The sequence below is a fragment of the Phascolarctos cinereus genome, unplaced genomic scaffold (genome assembly GCF_003287225.1).
Source record: "Phascolarctos cinereus isolate Bilbo 61053 unplaced genomic scaffold, phaCin_HiC Scaffold_2;HRSCAF=192, whole genome shotgun sequence".
Taxonomy (NCBI): domain Eukaryota; kingdom Metazoa; phylum Chordata; class Mammalia; order Diprotodontia; family Phascolarctidae; genus Phascolarctos; species Phascolarctos cinereus.
Genome location: NW_027555625.1, coordinates 34,681,727 through 34,693,910, shown reverse-complemented (window position 1 = coordinate 34,693,910; position 12,184 = coordinate 34,681,727). Strand labels below are relative to the sequence as shown.

General features: G+C 45.6%; 1 protein-coding gene across 1 annotated transcript in view; it reads left to right on the top strand.

Moving 5' to 3' along the window:
* The window catches only part of POLR1A (RNA polymerase I subunit A), an 87,844-nt gene that overhangs the window by 6,731 nt on the left and 68,929 nt on the right, over positions 1 to 12,184 (top strand). The window contains exons 6-9 of the mRNA XM_020969477.2: positions 77 to 189; positions 2,910 to 3,002; positions 5,161 to 5,266; positions 5,541 to 5,724. Coding sequence (XP_020825136.1) covers positions 77 to 189; positions 2,910 to 3,002; positions 5,161 to 5,266; positions 5,541 to 5,724 — 496 coding nt within the window. The remainder of the gene's footprint in view (positions 1 to 76; positions 190 to 2,909; positions 3,003 to 5,160; positions 5,267 to 5,540; positions 5,725 to 12,184) is intronic.

The following is a 12,184-nucleotide window of genomic DNA, read 5'->3' as shown; positions in this document are numbered from 1 at the left end:
CTGGCAGCCAGTTGTCTGCACAGTTGTAAACCTCTTCCTGGCCTGGCATTGAAATGCTCTCCTTTTTTCTCTCCAGAACTGGGAAGTCAGTGGTTCGCAAGGAGCACAACAGCAAACTGACTGTCACCTACCCTGCTGTGGTTCACAAAAAGGCCAGCGGGGAAGAGGACAAGGCCAAGAAGACGGCAGGTGAGGCGCCGGCTGCTCTGGAGGAGGGGGTTCATCTCCCTGAAGGAGCTGGTGTTTGGACAGTCTCACAGTTGAGAATTTTAAGATGGACCCCAGGTGTCCCTGAGCTGGCAGGAACCTCGAATCAGTTACATCCAGCTGTGACCGAAAGCACAGTCTTGTCTGGAGTGTGCCCACCTGCAGTGACACCCAGCTTCCTCATGATGCTCCCCAGTGATGGAACATTCTGTTTAGTCTCTTTTATTTTTGGACAACTCCAAGCATTAGCAAACTTGTCCTTATCCTTCAAGTGAAACCTGCCTTCTGTAGCTCTGGGTTGTGTGGGCTCAAAGAGTTCAGTCAGAGCATGCAGCTTTTATGGGCCTTGTATGAGGAGCTGAACGGCGGCGGCAGCTGAGAAGGAGGATAGCCTATTTCAGTAGCACTCTCACAGCCCTGGCAAGTAAAGAGGACAGGTACCCTCTCCCTTTTACAGGGGAGAGACCTGAGGCCCAGACAGGTTATCACACTTGGTCGTGGTACCCAGCTAGGAAGTGGAGGTAGCATTCAAATTCAGGTTTCCTTTCTCCCGAGATGGGAGCTCCTTTCACCCCTCCTCACTGTCCAGTGGGGGCACATTGAGTGTGTCTGTTGACTGAGGTCCCTGTTATCTCCTCGGTTTCCTCTTCACTTCCAGCCAGAACCATCCCTCTCACCAAGCCCGTGCCTGTCATCTGTGCATGTGCTTACTGCACACTTCCTTTCCCCCGTAGATGGGTGAGTGAGTGCTCTCTTCCCAAAAGTGTGGCAAAGAACATACAGCTCTGTGAACTTGATAATCGGGGTACTGTTGGACCTTTTCCAAGTACCATCTGATAATAAAGGGGAGCAGTATACTCTAGGGCAAAGGGAACTGGCTCTGGGTTAGAGGACCTGGGTTCAGATGCTACCTCTGCTGCTTGTCAAGGTCACCTCACTCCCCTCATCCATAAAATGAGGGGATGGGCCTGAAGACCACGGAGAGGTCTGTGCCAGCTGTGGATCTAGGATCAGAAGAAATCACTGTCAGAGAGCTTTGCCAGCCTTAAGTCGCTCTCTAAATACATGCTCTTACTTTGTGCATTGTCTGCCCTTTTCACTGGCTTCTTAGCAGTGTTCAGAGTCCTTCTGTATCACAGATGCCTTTCCTCACACACGTTTCTGCCCATTCTCCTGCCTCCTTTGCACTATGTTTCTGGCTAGAGAGTGAAGGAATATCCATCACAGTTTTCAGACTCTCTTGGTTTTTTTGATTTGTTTGTTTTTTGGGGTTTTTTTTGTGAGGAAGCGGTGGGTGGACAGAGAATGTGGATCTCTGGGGTCAGATCCCAGCTCAGACACATCCTGGGTCAGTGACCCCACCCAAATTGCCTCTTAGGGCCCTGAGCAACAAGACGGTACATTGGACCTAGGCCCAGGAGAAGATTTCACGGTAGAGGCGTAGGAGAATGATCATGAGGTGGGAAGGCTGTGGGATCAGCCTGTTAAATCATGGGGCAGTGTTACCTGCATGGGCTGGGGAAGAAGTACCAAAATCATAGTCTGCACCCCCTGCTCTACCTCCCTCTTACCGAAGTGTGCATGAGCACGAGTGTATGCATGTGTAAGATCTAACGAACCAGTACCGAAGCCTTTGGACTCTGTCGTCCCCATCGAGACACCCCCAGCACAATCCTTGGCCATGGGGTGGACTTCACAGGTCTCTGGATGCAGGAAGCTTTAACTGTACCTTTTAACAGTCCCTCAGGTTCAACATCTGCTCTTCCCTGGTCTGAGGTGTGTGAGCTGACCTCACTTGCCGGTGACCCTGCTCACCGTTGCAGAGCCCTCTCTGTCCTGAAAAAGGATGGTTAAGCAGAATAAAGACCCACGGGCCGATGTCTGATCCCTAAGTCACCTTTATCTGTGGAGAAAGCTTTCATTGAGCACTTAAGATGTGCCAAGCACCATAGTAAGCGTGAGGGATACAGATGGTGAAGTTGGATTGTCCCTGCTCTCAGGGACCTCACGTTCTGTTGGGGTGATGACACACACAAGGTTTCAGCTGTGAGTCAAATGGAAAACTCCCCTAGTTGTTAGGGCTCAGTAGCAAAGGTGGTGATGTCTCTTCACTGATAAACTCTCATCAGTTTCTGATGTTGGCTTTGGTGACAAGAGGAGGGAAGCGTGCCTCACTGGCAGGAGGCTGGGGGGGCATTTCTCTGGGAGCCACATCCTGGCACGTCCATCTGAAACTGGGAAGTCACTGATGTGGACGAAGAAGGGGCAGGAGAGAGCCCTTGTTTCCTTGATAAAGAAAACAACGGGAAACGAGAGAGTTTCAGTCAGGTGTTTAGTGCAGCCTTATTAGCAATATCTGTTTATTATGGACAAAGGGACTGTAAGTGCCATCCTTTTTGGTACCTTTGCCTGTTTGTGTGATATGTATGGAATGAGATCTGTTCAGTCTACAGAAGTACATTTGCTTTGTATTGTCTTGAGTCATTTAATGAGATGGACCCCTTGGGAATTGCCCAGGGGCCGTCGGCTGGGGAGCCACTGGTAGAGTGTGTTTGAAGGATTGAGCCTGTGAACAGCCCAACCGCAAAGGTGTGCTTGAGATGAGGAGGGAGGCGCCACACCCAAAGAGAAAGGTCAGGGCTTGTCATCCCTAGACTTCCTTGCCCTGATTGTATCATTTGTTTTTGGTTTTCTCTTCCCAGCCCCAGAAATCGATGAAGCCCATTTGGGGAAAAGGGGCTACTTGACCCCCAGCACTGCCCGAGAACATGTCTTGGCCCTTTGGGAGAATGAAGGTAACGTACTCTACCTGAGGAGTCTTAAGTTTCTGCACTCTCTTGCTCGTTTATTTATCCGTGAGTGTTGCTGTCCTCCACTGAGGTCTGTCCCTCATGTCGGGTCACCTGGAGCTGACCGTTTACACAATCATTATGTTCCTGAAAAGTTGAATGCCATGCCCGCGCAGAACATGCTGTTTAGAACAGTTTTGTGCTGCATGATTTTCTGTAGCTGCCTAAGAGATTCCTTGTACAAGTTGGGATTTTTATACTTTGGGTAGGTAGCATCTGTGGTCTGGTCAGAGCAGGCCAAACTAGCTGGCTCACTGTGTTCTGGGAGGCTGTGCTCTCTATAGCACCTCAGATTTCTCGAGCTCCTTGAGAAGTCCTTTTCTCACAACGTCACTCTGAGGTAGTTTGTGCAAATGTTATTATTCCCATTTCATTGGTGGGAGAAACAAGGCCTATAGAAGTTAAATGACTTGTCTATGAAATAGCCAGTGAGAGTCAGAGCTGGGTTTGGAACTCAGGTCTACTGACTTATAGTATGCCGCTCTTCCCGCTACTCTGGGAAGAGTGCTTATAGACGAGTCATTGGTGGTTGGCTATTAAAAATGCAGAAATATAAAATATATAGAGATGAATGCATGCCTTGCATGATGTAACAGTGCCCTTACCCAATCATTTGTCAGTTCTGCAGCAGTTCATACCTGGGGACCTGTTGAAACTGTAAAACCTTGCTATGATGTAGTTTGGCTTATCATTTATTCTTCCTGTGCCTCCTTAACAGAATTTCCCTTGATATGTTTTTGTAGAACCAGCTAATGAATGGTGCCAGTATGAAAGCAAAGGGAAAATAAAAAAGCAGAAGAGATGAAAGCCTTTTAATTGGCAGTTCAGGGTGAGAGCATTGGATTTAGACTGAGAGAATTCCCGAGTTCAAATCCTAGCTGTCACTGTGTGACCTTGATCAAGTCACTTCCAATCTCTGGGCCTCAGTTTCCTCATTTTAAATTGAGAATTGGACTAGGTGATATATAAGGTCATGTCTAACTCTCAGAAGTATCACCTAAGGTAGACAAAAGTGGTACATGAAAGGTGCCTTGATTGAATAGAACGTTTCCAGTTTTAAACACTCCTCCGGTCTTTTGCTCTTTAATCATTAGACTTCCAGTTCAGAGCTCTTGTACACATTAGATCAAATAGACGTTTTTAGGATTCAAAAATATAAATGGATTTTGGGTATTGTCAAAGAATTTTCTGCATTTGCTGAAAATAGTTTTCTGGTTTTGATATCTTGTTTATGTTGCTTATGCTAACCCTGCTGTTGAGCTATTCTTGTATTCCTCATGTGAATCCAACTTGATTATACTGAATTATTTTCTGGCTATATTGCTGTAGTCTCCTTGTGATGATTTTACTTAAAATTTTCATGTTAATATGAATTAGTATAATTGGACTATAGTTTTCTTTTTCTGTTTTGTCTCTCCCTTGTTTGGGTAGCAGAACCCAAAAAAGAAGTTTTGGTAAATGCTTTTAGTCTCTCTTCTGGAGAATAATTTTTGTGGCATAGGCATCATCGCTCTTTAACTGTCTAACAGAATTCACTTATAAATCTGTCTGATCTCGGGTTTTTTTTTTAATTTGTCACTTTATGGTTTGTTTTTTGCTTTTTTTTGATTGGGCAATGGGGTTAAGTGACTTGCCCAGGATCACCCAGCTAGTAAGTGTTATGTGTCTGAGGCCAGATTTGAACTCAGGTCCTCCTGAATCCAGGGTTGGTGCTCTATCCACTGCGCCACCTAGCTGCCCCCCATTTGCTTTTTTTTTTTTCTGAAGTTAATGTAAAGTCTGTTGTTAGTTGTATTTTGCATTTTTGTGGACTACTTATCAACTTGCTTTGAATTCTTAGTTTTGTTGCTGTGTAAATTTTACAGTAGTTTCTGATGGCTCTTTTTATTTCCTCTTTGCTTGTTGTGAGTTCACATTGATCATTTGATTTAGATAGCTTTCCTTCTGTTACAACAGGGAGATTAACTCTGTGGCCATTAAGCTCATTAACCACCATTAATGAGTCTTCTTTCTCCTTTGGCTCCTATGTAGAAATTATTGAGTGTTCTTTTCATTTTGGTGTTCTTCTGTTTGATTTACTAAGTTTACTTGCTTTCAATCACAGGTTTCTTTCTGAACTGCCTTTTCTCTGGAGTAGAGGATACTGGTGCAGAGTCCAAATTCAATCCCAATATCTTCTTTTTGGATCTTGTGGTGGTACCGCCTTCCAGGTAACACTAATTCTGTGACGGCGTGGAAGACGAGTTGGGTGATGCCATATCACTTGGGGGGAGGGATGTATGACTCAGGTGTGGGGGCAGGCCCTTCCCGAGGATGCTCCACCAAGTCAGTAGAGAATTCAAGTAAAGGATTCTTCCATTCTAGACTCGATTACTCCTTCTTGATCATTTGGAGGTGTGTGTGGGGGCGGGAGGCTGCAGTTGCTTTTTTAGTAACAGAGGTGAGAGGGAAGTTTCTGCTTTTCTTCTTTGTGTTGCATTGTAGGTATCGCCCAGTCAACCGCCTCGGGGACCAGATGTATACCAACGGCCAGACGGTGAACTTGCAGGCTGTTTTGAAGGATGTGGTTCTGATCCGAAAGCTTCTGGCTCTGATGGCCCAAGAACAGGCCCTGCCGAGTGAGGGGGTGGCAGTGACAGGGAAGGAGATTCAGAACGGCTCCCCAGAGGTACCGTGACAGTGCCTACGTTCACCACCAACCTGGGGCTGGGCTGGGGAATTGTTGAGACAGAAAAGCTGATTGTTCAGTGAAAAAGGTGTCGGGCATTCTCTGGAACTGACCTGAATTTTGCTTGTTTAGCTCTTTGGAGACCTTGCACCTGAGAGCCAAGCCTTGAGTTAGACATGGTTGCTAGTGGAAAGATTCTTGCTCTAGGCTGGGGTTCTAGTTCTGCTCAGCTCATTTGGGCTGATGTTCATTGAGCATCTATGCAGAGTCATAGGGGCCGGTCAAGGCGAGCCACGTTCTGCTCAACCTATAGAATCAGGGTTTAGTCTAGAGTCTTCTGGAAGGATTTTTCTGGCTCTGCATCCCCATAATGACCTGGTGTATGGATAATTGGGCGCATTTTAAATCCCACATTGTCCCTGACCCTGGGGCTGGGCCACCTCTTTGCCCTGCATGAGCTTGGGGAGAATACCAACTGACTTTTCCTTGGGAAAAAAAAACCCAGAACACTTAACTGGTATCTTTTGTTCTTATATCACCTTCATTCCCAGAAAGTCATCTTTTGTAGCAAAGAATGAAAAAGAAAGAGACAACAAAAACAGCCCCTGTGTTTAGGCCAGGAAAGGAGGGAGGCTCCCTTGGACCTGCCTCCGTGTTCCTGGCATTCATTTTCGCTTTGTGGTTCTCTCCATTCCCATCATGGCTGTTGTTTTCCTGGACCTGTTTGTTTCTGAGCTAGTCCATGTGAGTTTTTCCATGTTTCCTGAACATTTCTCTTCATATACAGTAATGTTCCATGGCATTCACGTGCCACAGTTTGTAGCTTCTCACTTGATGTCATCCGTTTTATTTCCAGTTCAAAAAGTGCTTGCTGTGAAGTGTATTTCCGGGTATGTGGGACCTTCTGTCTTTGGCCTCCTTGAGGAAGTACGTGCTCAGCAATGGGATCTTGGGGTCCGAGGCCATGGAGTTTTCCTTCCACAATAATCATATGAAAAGATGAGTTCATTTAGGCCATTTCAGTCATTTTAGTAATTAGGAATTTTTTTTTTAATTTAATTAATTTATTTTTAGTTTTCAGCAATCATTTCTATAAGCTTTTGAGTTTTAAATTTTCTCCCCCTCCCTTCCCACTTTCCTCCCCAAGATGGCATGCAATCTGATATGGGCTCTACATATACATGCCTATTAAACATATTTTCATATTAGTCGTGTTGTAAAGAAGAATTAGAACCAATAGGAAGAACCATCAGAAAGAGGAAACAAAGCAAAACAAAACTTAAAAAAAAAAAGCAAATAGTCTGCTTTGATCTGCATTTGAACTCCATAGTTCTTTCTTTGGATGTGGATGGCATTTTCCATCCTGAGACTTCTGGAGTTGTCTTAAATCCTTGCATTGCTGAGAGGGGCTAAGTCTATCAAAGTCAGTCATCGCACAATGTGGCTATTACTGTGTACAGCCTACTCCTGGTTCTGCTCATTTCACTCAGCATTAGTCCATACAAGTCTTTCCAGGTTTTTCTGAAGTCTGCCTGCTCATCATTTCTTATAGCACAGTAGTATTCCATTAATTCATATACCACAACTTGTTCAGCCATTCCCCAGTTGATGGTCATCCCCTCAATTTCTACTTCTTTGCCCCCACAGAAAGAGCTGCTCTAAATATTTTTGTACATGTGGGTCCTTTTCCCATTTTTATGATCTCTTTGGGTTATAACCCTAGAAGATCTATTTGCAGGATCAAAGAGTATGCAAATTTTTATAGCCCTTTTGGCATAGTTCCAAGTTGCTCTCCAGAATATTTGGATCAATTCACAACTCCACCAACAATGCATTAGTATTCCAATTTTCCCACATCTTCTCCAGCATTTATTATTTTCCTGTTTTGTCGTGTTGGCCAATCTGATAGGTGTGATGTGGTACCTCAGAGTTTTTTGATTTGCATTTCTCTGATCAATAGTGAATAATTAGGAATTTCTTTTCTGAATTCAGTGAGAGTTCGCTATTTGGAAATCTCTTTACCATTGGTCATATGATCAGGGATTTTGCATTGCATGAGAATATAATAATACTAAAAGCAGCTAACATTTATATCACAGGTGAAAGTCTGAAACTTGTTTACATTCACTATCATTTGATCTGTTGGGATCATCTTGTCTAACCCTTCATTTTACAAATGAAATGACAGTCCTCCAATTTTAAAAAAAAAATTTTGACAGCTTTCTAATGTTGTTTTCTTGTAACGTAAATCAACACGATATGGTAAAAACCCATCCCTCCGCTGGACATCTGGTTACCTGTGTTTGAATCCTGACCTCCCTCCCTCTCTCCTTCCTTTCTCCCTCCCTTCCCTCCTTCCCATTTCCTTCACAGAACGCTGGACTCAGCCCTAGGGAGGTACCAGGTTCGGCTAAAATGCGGTCCTTGCCTTGGCTTCATCACTTTCTGTGGCCAAAAATCTGATCCTCTTCTGGAGGCTGAGGGTCTGTCGGCAGGATCAAATGTTATCAGCTTATTTTTTTCCTTAAAAAATTAGGCTCAGCATCTCTCAGCAAACACAAATATTCACGTTAACACGAGAAAGATTGTGAGTGTACACAAAAGCAGACGTGGGGTTTTCATAGACTTTTTAAAAATTTTAATTTTTTTTATTGTTATTTTTTAATTTTAATTTTATTTTCTCTTACCAAGGTAGTCTTAGTGAGGGCATCCTGGTTAGGTGGGTCCCCGTGGAGTACATTTTCTGTTTGTCCATTTTATTGTTTATGCTGTGTTGTATATCACTGTGTCCATTTATGCTGCCATAGCAACCAAAGTTTGGAGCTGGAAGGAACCTTAGAAGCCATCTAGTCCAAACTTCTAATTTTACAGATGAGGAAACTGAAGCCTGGGGTGGGGGAGGATGGTGAGTGACTTGCCCAAGGTCACACACAATTAGTAAACATCAGGGCTGGGATCTGAACCAAGGCCCCTCAACCTAGAGTCAGTGTTTCTTTCCCTCTGTTCTGCATCATTTCATACAAGTTTTCCCATGTTTCTGGGCATTCTCCAAGTTTATCGTTTCTTATGCTACAATCCTATTCCATTTCATTCAGCACCTATTCACCAAATATTACAGGTCCATGCAATTTCAACCATTTGGCTACGATGAATAGCACTGCTAGGGACTTTTTTGTACGTGATGATCTTTTTCCCCTCCAGGGCCATTGTTAGCAGTATGGTCATGGTGGTAGATGGCCTCATCTAGAAAATTAGGGGCCAGATTAGACTGGGACTTGGATCAGTCTGGGTCCCTTTGGCAGTCTGGAGAAGCCTACAGACGCCTTTTCAGAATAAAAAAAAAATTCTTAGTTGAAGGAAATGCTGAATTTTAGTTAGAAGTTAGTGAAAATAAAGATGCAATTCTTGATGTTTAAAATTTATTTCATTTTTTTTTCCATCCAAGTTCACAGGCCCTCTCAAATGTATCCATGGACCCTTAAGGGAGGGAAGGTGTGTGGATCCCAGGCTAAGAACTCCTGGATTAGGTGATCCTTGAGACCTTTCAGTAGTGATGTAAGCAGTAGCCAAACTGGTACCACATTTCTGTGAAGTGAAGTGTTCTGAAGGATTTTATTTGTTATGACCCCGGCTCACTACTAGGTGGAGCCCATCACCTCGGTGCCTTAAGGAAGGTCAGGTCCATGTGATGCCTCCGCTGCCTTGCCCTAGGGGGATGCATCAGCTCATCCACAGGTGTTGATCAGGCACGGGCCAGGCCTTGGCCGAGGCTGGCAGAGCACACCTAGCACGTTCTGCTTTTGGCGGTTTTTCTTCTTTTGAGATGACAGTGGTTTTTGGTAACACAGCCACTGCTTCCAGGTTCTGTCCTTTGGGCCAAGCCGAACAAGCCTGTTCTAGTTCAAGGGCAGCCTCTGTCATTCTTGAAGCTGAGCCTCACTCCCTCTTTCCATTGCTCAGGCTGCTGCTGGTCCTGGCCACCCTGCTTTGGACAGGCTGCTGTCCTTCCCGAGATGTGACTCCCACAATGCAGCAAGGTTCTCCAGACGTGGTTTCCCAGCACAGACGGCAGCCAGACCGTCCCCTCTTCTGGTTTCAACCCTGGGTTTCTCTTAGCGTGGCCTTGGGAAAGGCAGCAAGGCTTAAGGGAAAGAGGGCTGAATGTGGAATGAGGAGGCCCTGACATTAGCTGCCTGAGGGTCCTGGAGCTAGTCCCTTCCATCTCTGATGGGCTGCGATCCACCTTGGTGGAAGGCATTCCTGCCCTGGTCCATGACCTAGTGGTGTGAAGATCACACGAGGTTTTCGGGGATGGTGGTCACCTCACGCTTTCAGCTCGTTGAGTTTATAGTCTAATCAGCCTGTGAAATACCACCTGTTGTCTAGCAGCCTCTCCTTCATTCTGACTTTTGCAAATGTCAGACTTTATGTCTACTGTTTAATTTCATCTTAGAGTCTACCCGTTGTTCTGGTCTCTGGTGGAGTTGTGGGTCCCCCTCAGCGTTTGTAGGTTTGAAAAACTTGAGCTTTTCATCTGTGCCTTCGTCTGGGTCACTGGTGAAAATGCACAGTGACCGACAGCTTGGGGCTCCTTTGACAGAGGTGGACGTCCACCTGTTAATTTTGACTTGTTGGATCTGGTCATTTGACCAGTTCTGATGCCATCAGCCTTAGCCTGTGTCTCTCCATCTTACCCAGAAGGCCATCATGTGAGACGTTGTCCAGAGCTTATTGATAAACATATTCTGGTTCTTTGTCTTGGTGTGCCTACGACCCCTCCTTGTCATCATTGTTTCTTTTTCTGAATGCTCATAAATCAGTACTTTATTTTTTATGTTCTAGAATTTTGCTTTGAAGTGAAATCAAGTTCATTGGCTTACACTTTGAGTAATTCTCTTCATTCCCCTTTTTGAAAATTTTATGAGATTTGTCCATCTCTAGTCTGTTAGCATTTCTGTTTTTTTAGAGGTCGTACAATGTTTCAGCAATCATCTGTTTCTAATTCTTTCAGGCTGGTGACTTGAAATCACTGAGGATGGCTGCTAGGGTGTGTTCTCAGCATGTCCTCAGTTACGATAGGTTTTAGTTCCCTGTTAATCCATTTTGTTCTAGCTTTCCCTGTCTGAAGAGCATCCCCTTTGGTAGGGAAGACAGAAGCAAAAGACATTGCTGTTTCTGTAGCAGCCTTTTCATTTGGCTAAAGTCTGGTGACAAATCATTTTAGAGTGATATTAAAAAAAAGCCAAACCCTCTCTCCTTAGTGTCACTTAGATTAGATGCTGCATCTCCCCGGCCTTGACAAGGCCGGCTTTCCCCTGCCCACGACGAGCGTTTCAGTGACGTGGCAGTGACGGGCACAGAAAGCGCCAGGGAAGATTCTCCAGGACAGTGTGCCCAGTCCCTGCAGCCTCTTTCCCAGAAGGGTCGAGGACAAGGGTCCTCCCTCTGTCTGGCAAGGGTAGAGCAGCCCTGTTGTACCCAAGGGTCTTCTCCTCTTCAGGTCCCTCCCCCCATCTCAGCTCCGTCCGTAATTGGGGGGAGGGGGTATTCGTGCTATTGTAGTTGCTGTTGCCCGTCACTGGTTGAGGCCTCGCTTTGCCTGTTCTGCTCCCCTCACTATTAAGGTTCTTAGCACCTTCACTAACTAGACACCACCCCCCCCAGCCCCATATCCCTTCCCTTTTAGATAGAGGAATGGTGCACTTGTGTACTGGGTTCAAGTGCTGCCTCTAAGATATACAGGCTGTGGGACCCTGGACAAGTCACTTAACCTCTTAAATTGTCTGTGACCAAATTGTATCATCTGCATTGGTAGAAGGAATTCTTCCCTGGGAGGCCCCCTCCCCCCACATACTTATCGAGTCACAGGTTCTGTCCAGAAAACAAATGGCACACTAACATTATTCCGGGTAGACAGGGGATTCTCAGACCTTTGCTGTGACCCTCTCTTCCCCTACAAAGCCCCATGGACTCTCCCCAGTGAAGACAGGAGGTGCTTAATGGATGCTTGCTGATTGAGTAAATAATCCTTTCACTTGCTCCTGGATGTCTAGGCCTCCACTAATGAGGTCCCAGTTCTTACTCTCCCCTGTCCCTCAGATTCTGAGGTTCTGCCTCCCTCCGTATTTCATCAAGTGACTCTGCTCACCTCTGCCACAGTCCGGCTCTGCCCCTCCCCCCCACCCACCCAAATGGCCAGCTTTTCCTCCTGGCATCACTAGGTGGTGCTGTAGGACAGCATGTGGTTGAACTCCTGTCTGAAGGGCTGTGGGAGGAGCTGAGATGCTGCTCAGATGGATGAAGCCCCTTTTAATAAGCCTTGGCCTTCACACAGCAGCTGCCTGGGCTTTGCCGTCAGGCAGACCTCGGTGCATCCTCACAGCGTTCACGTTATTAGATGAGGAGCCAAAGGAGCCTCACAGATCGCTTTGCTTGGTTCTTTCAGTGACCTGTCCAAGGT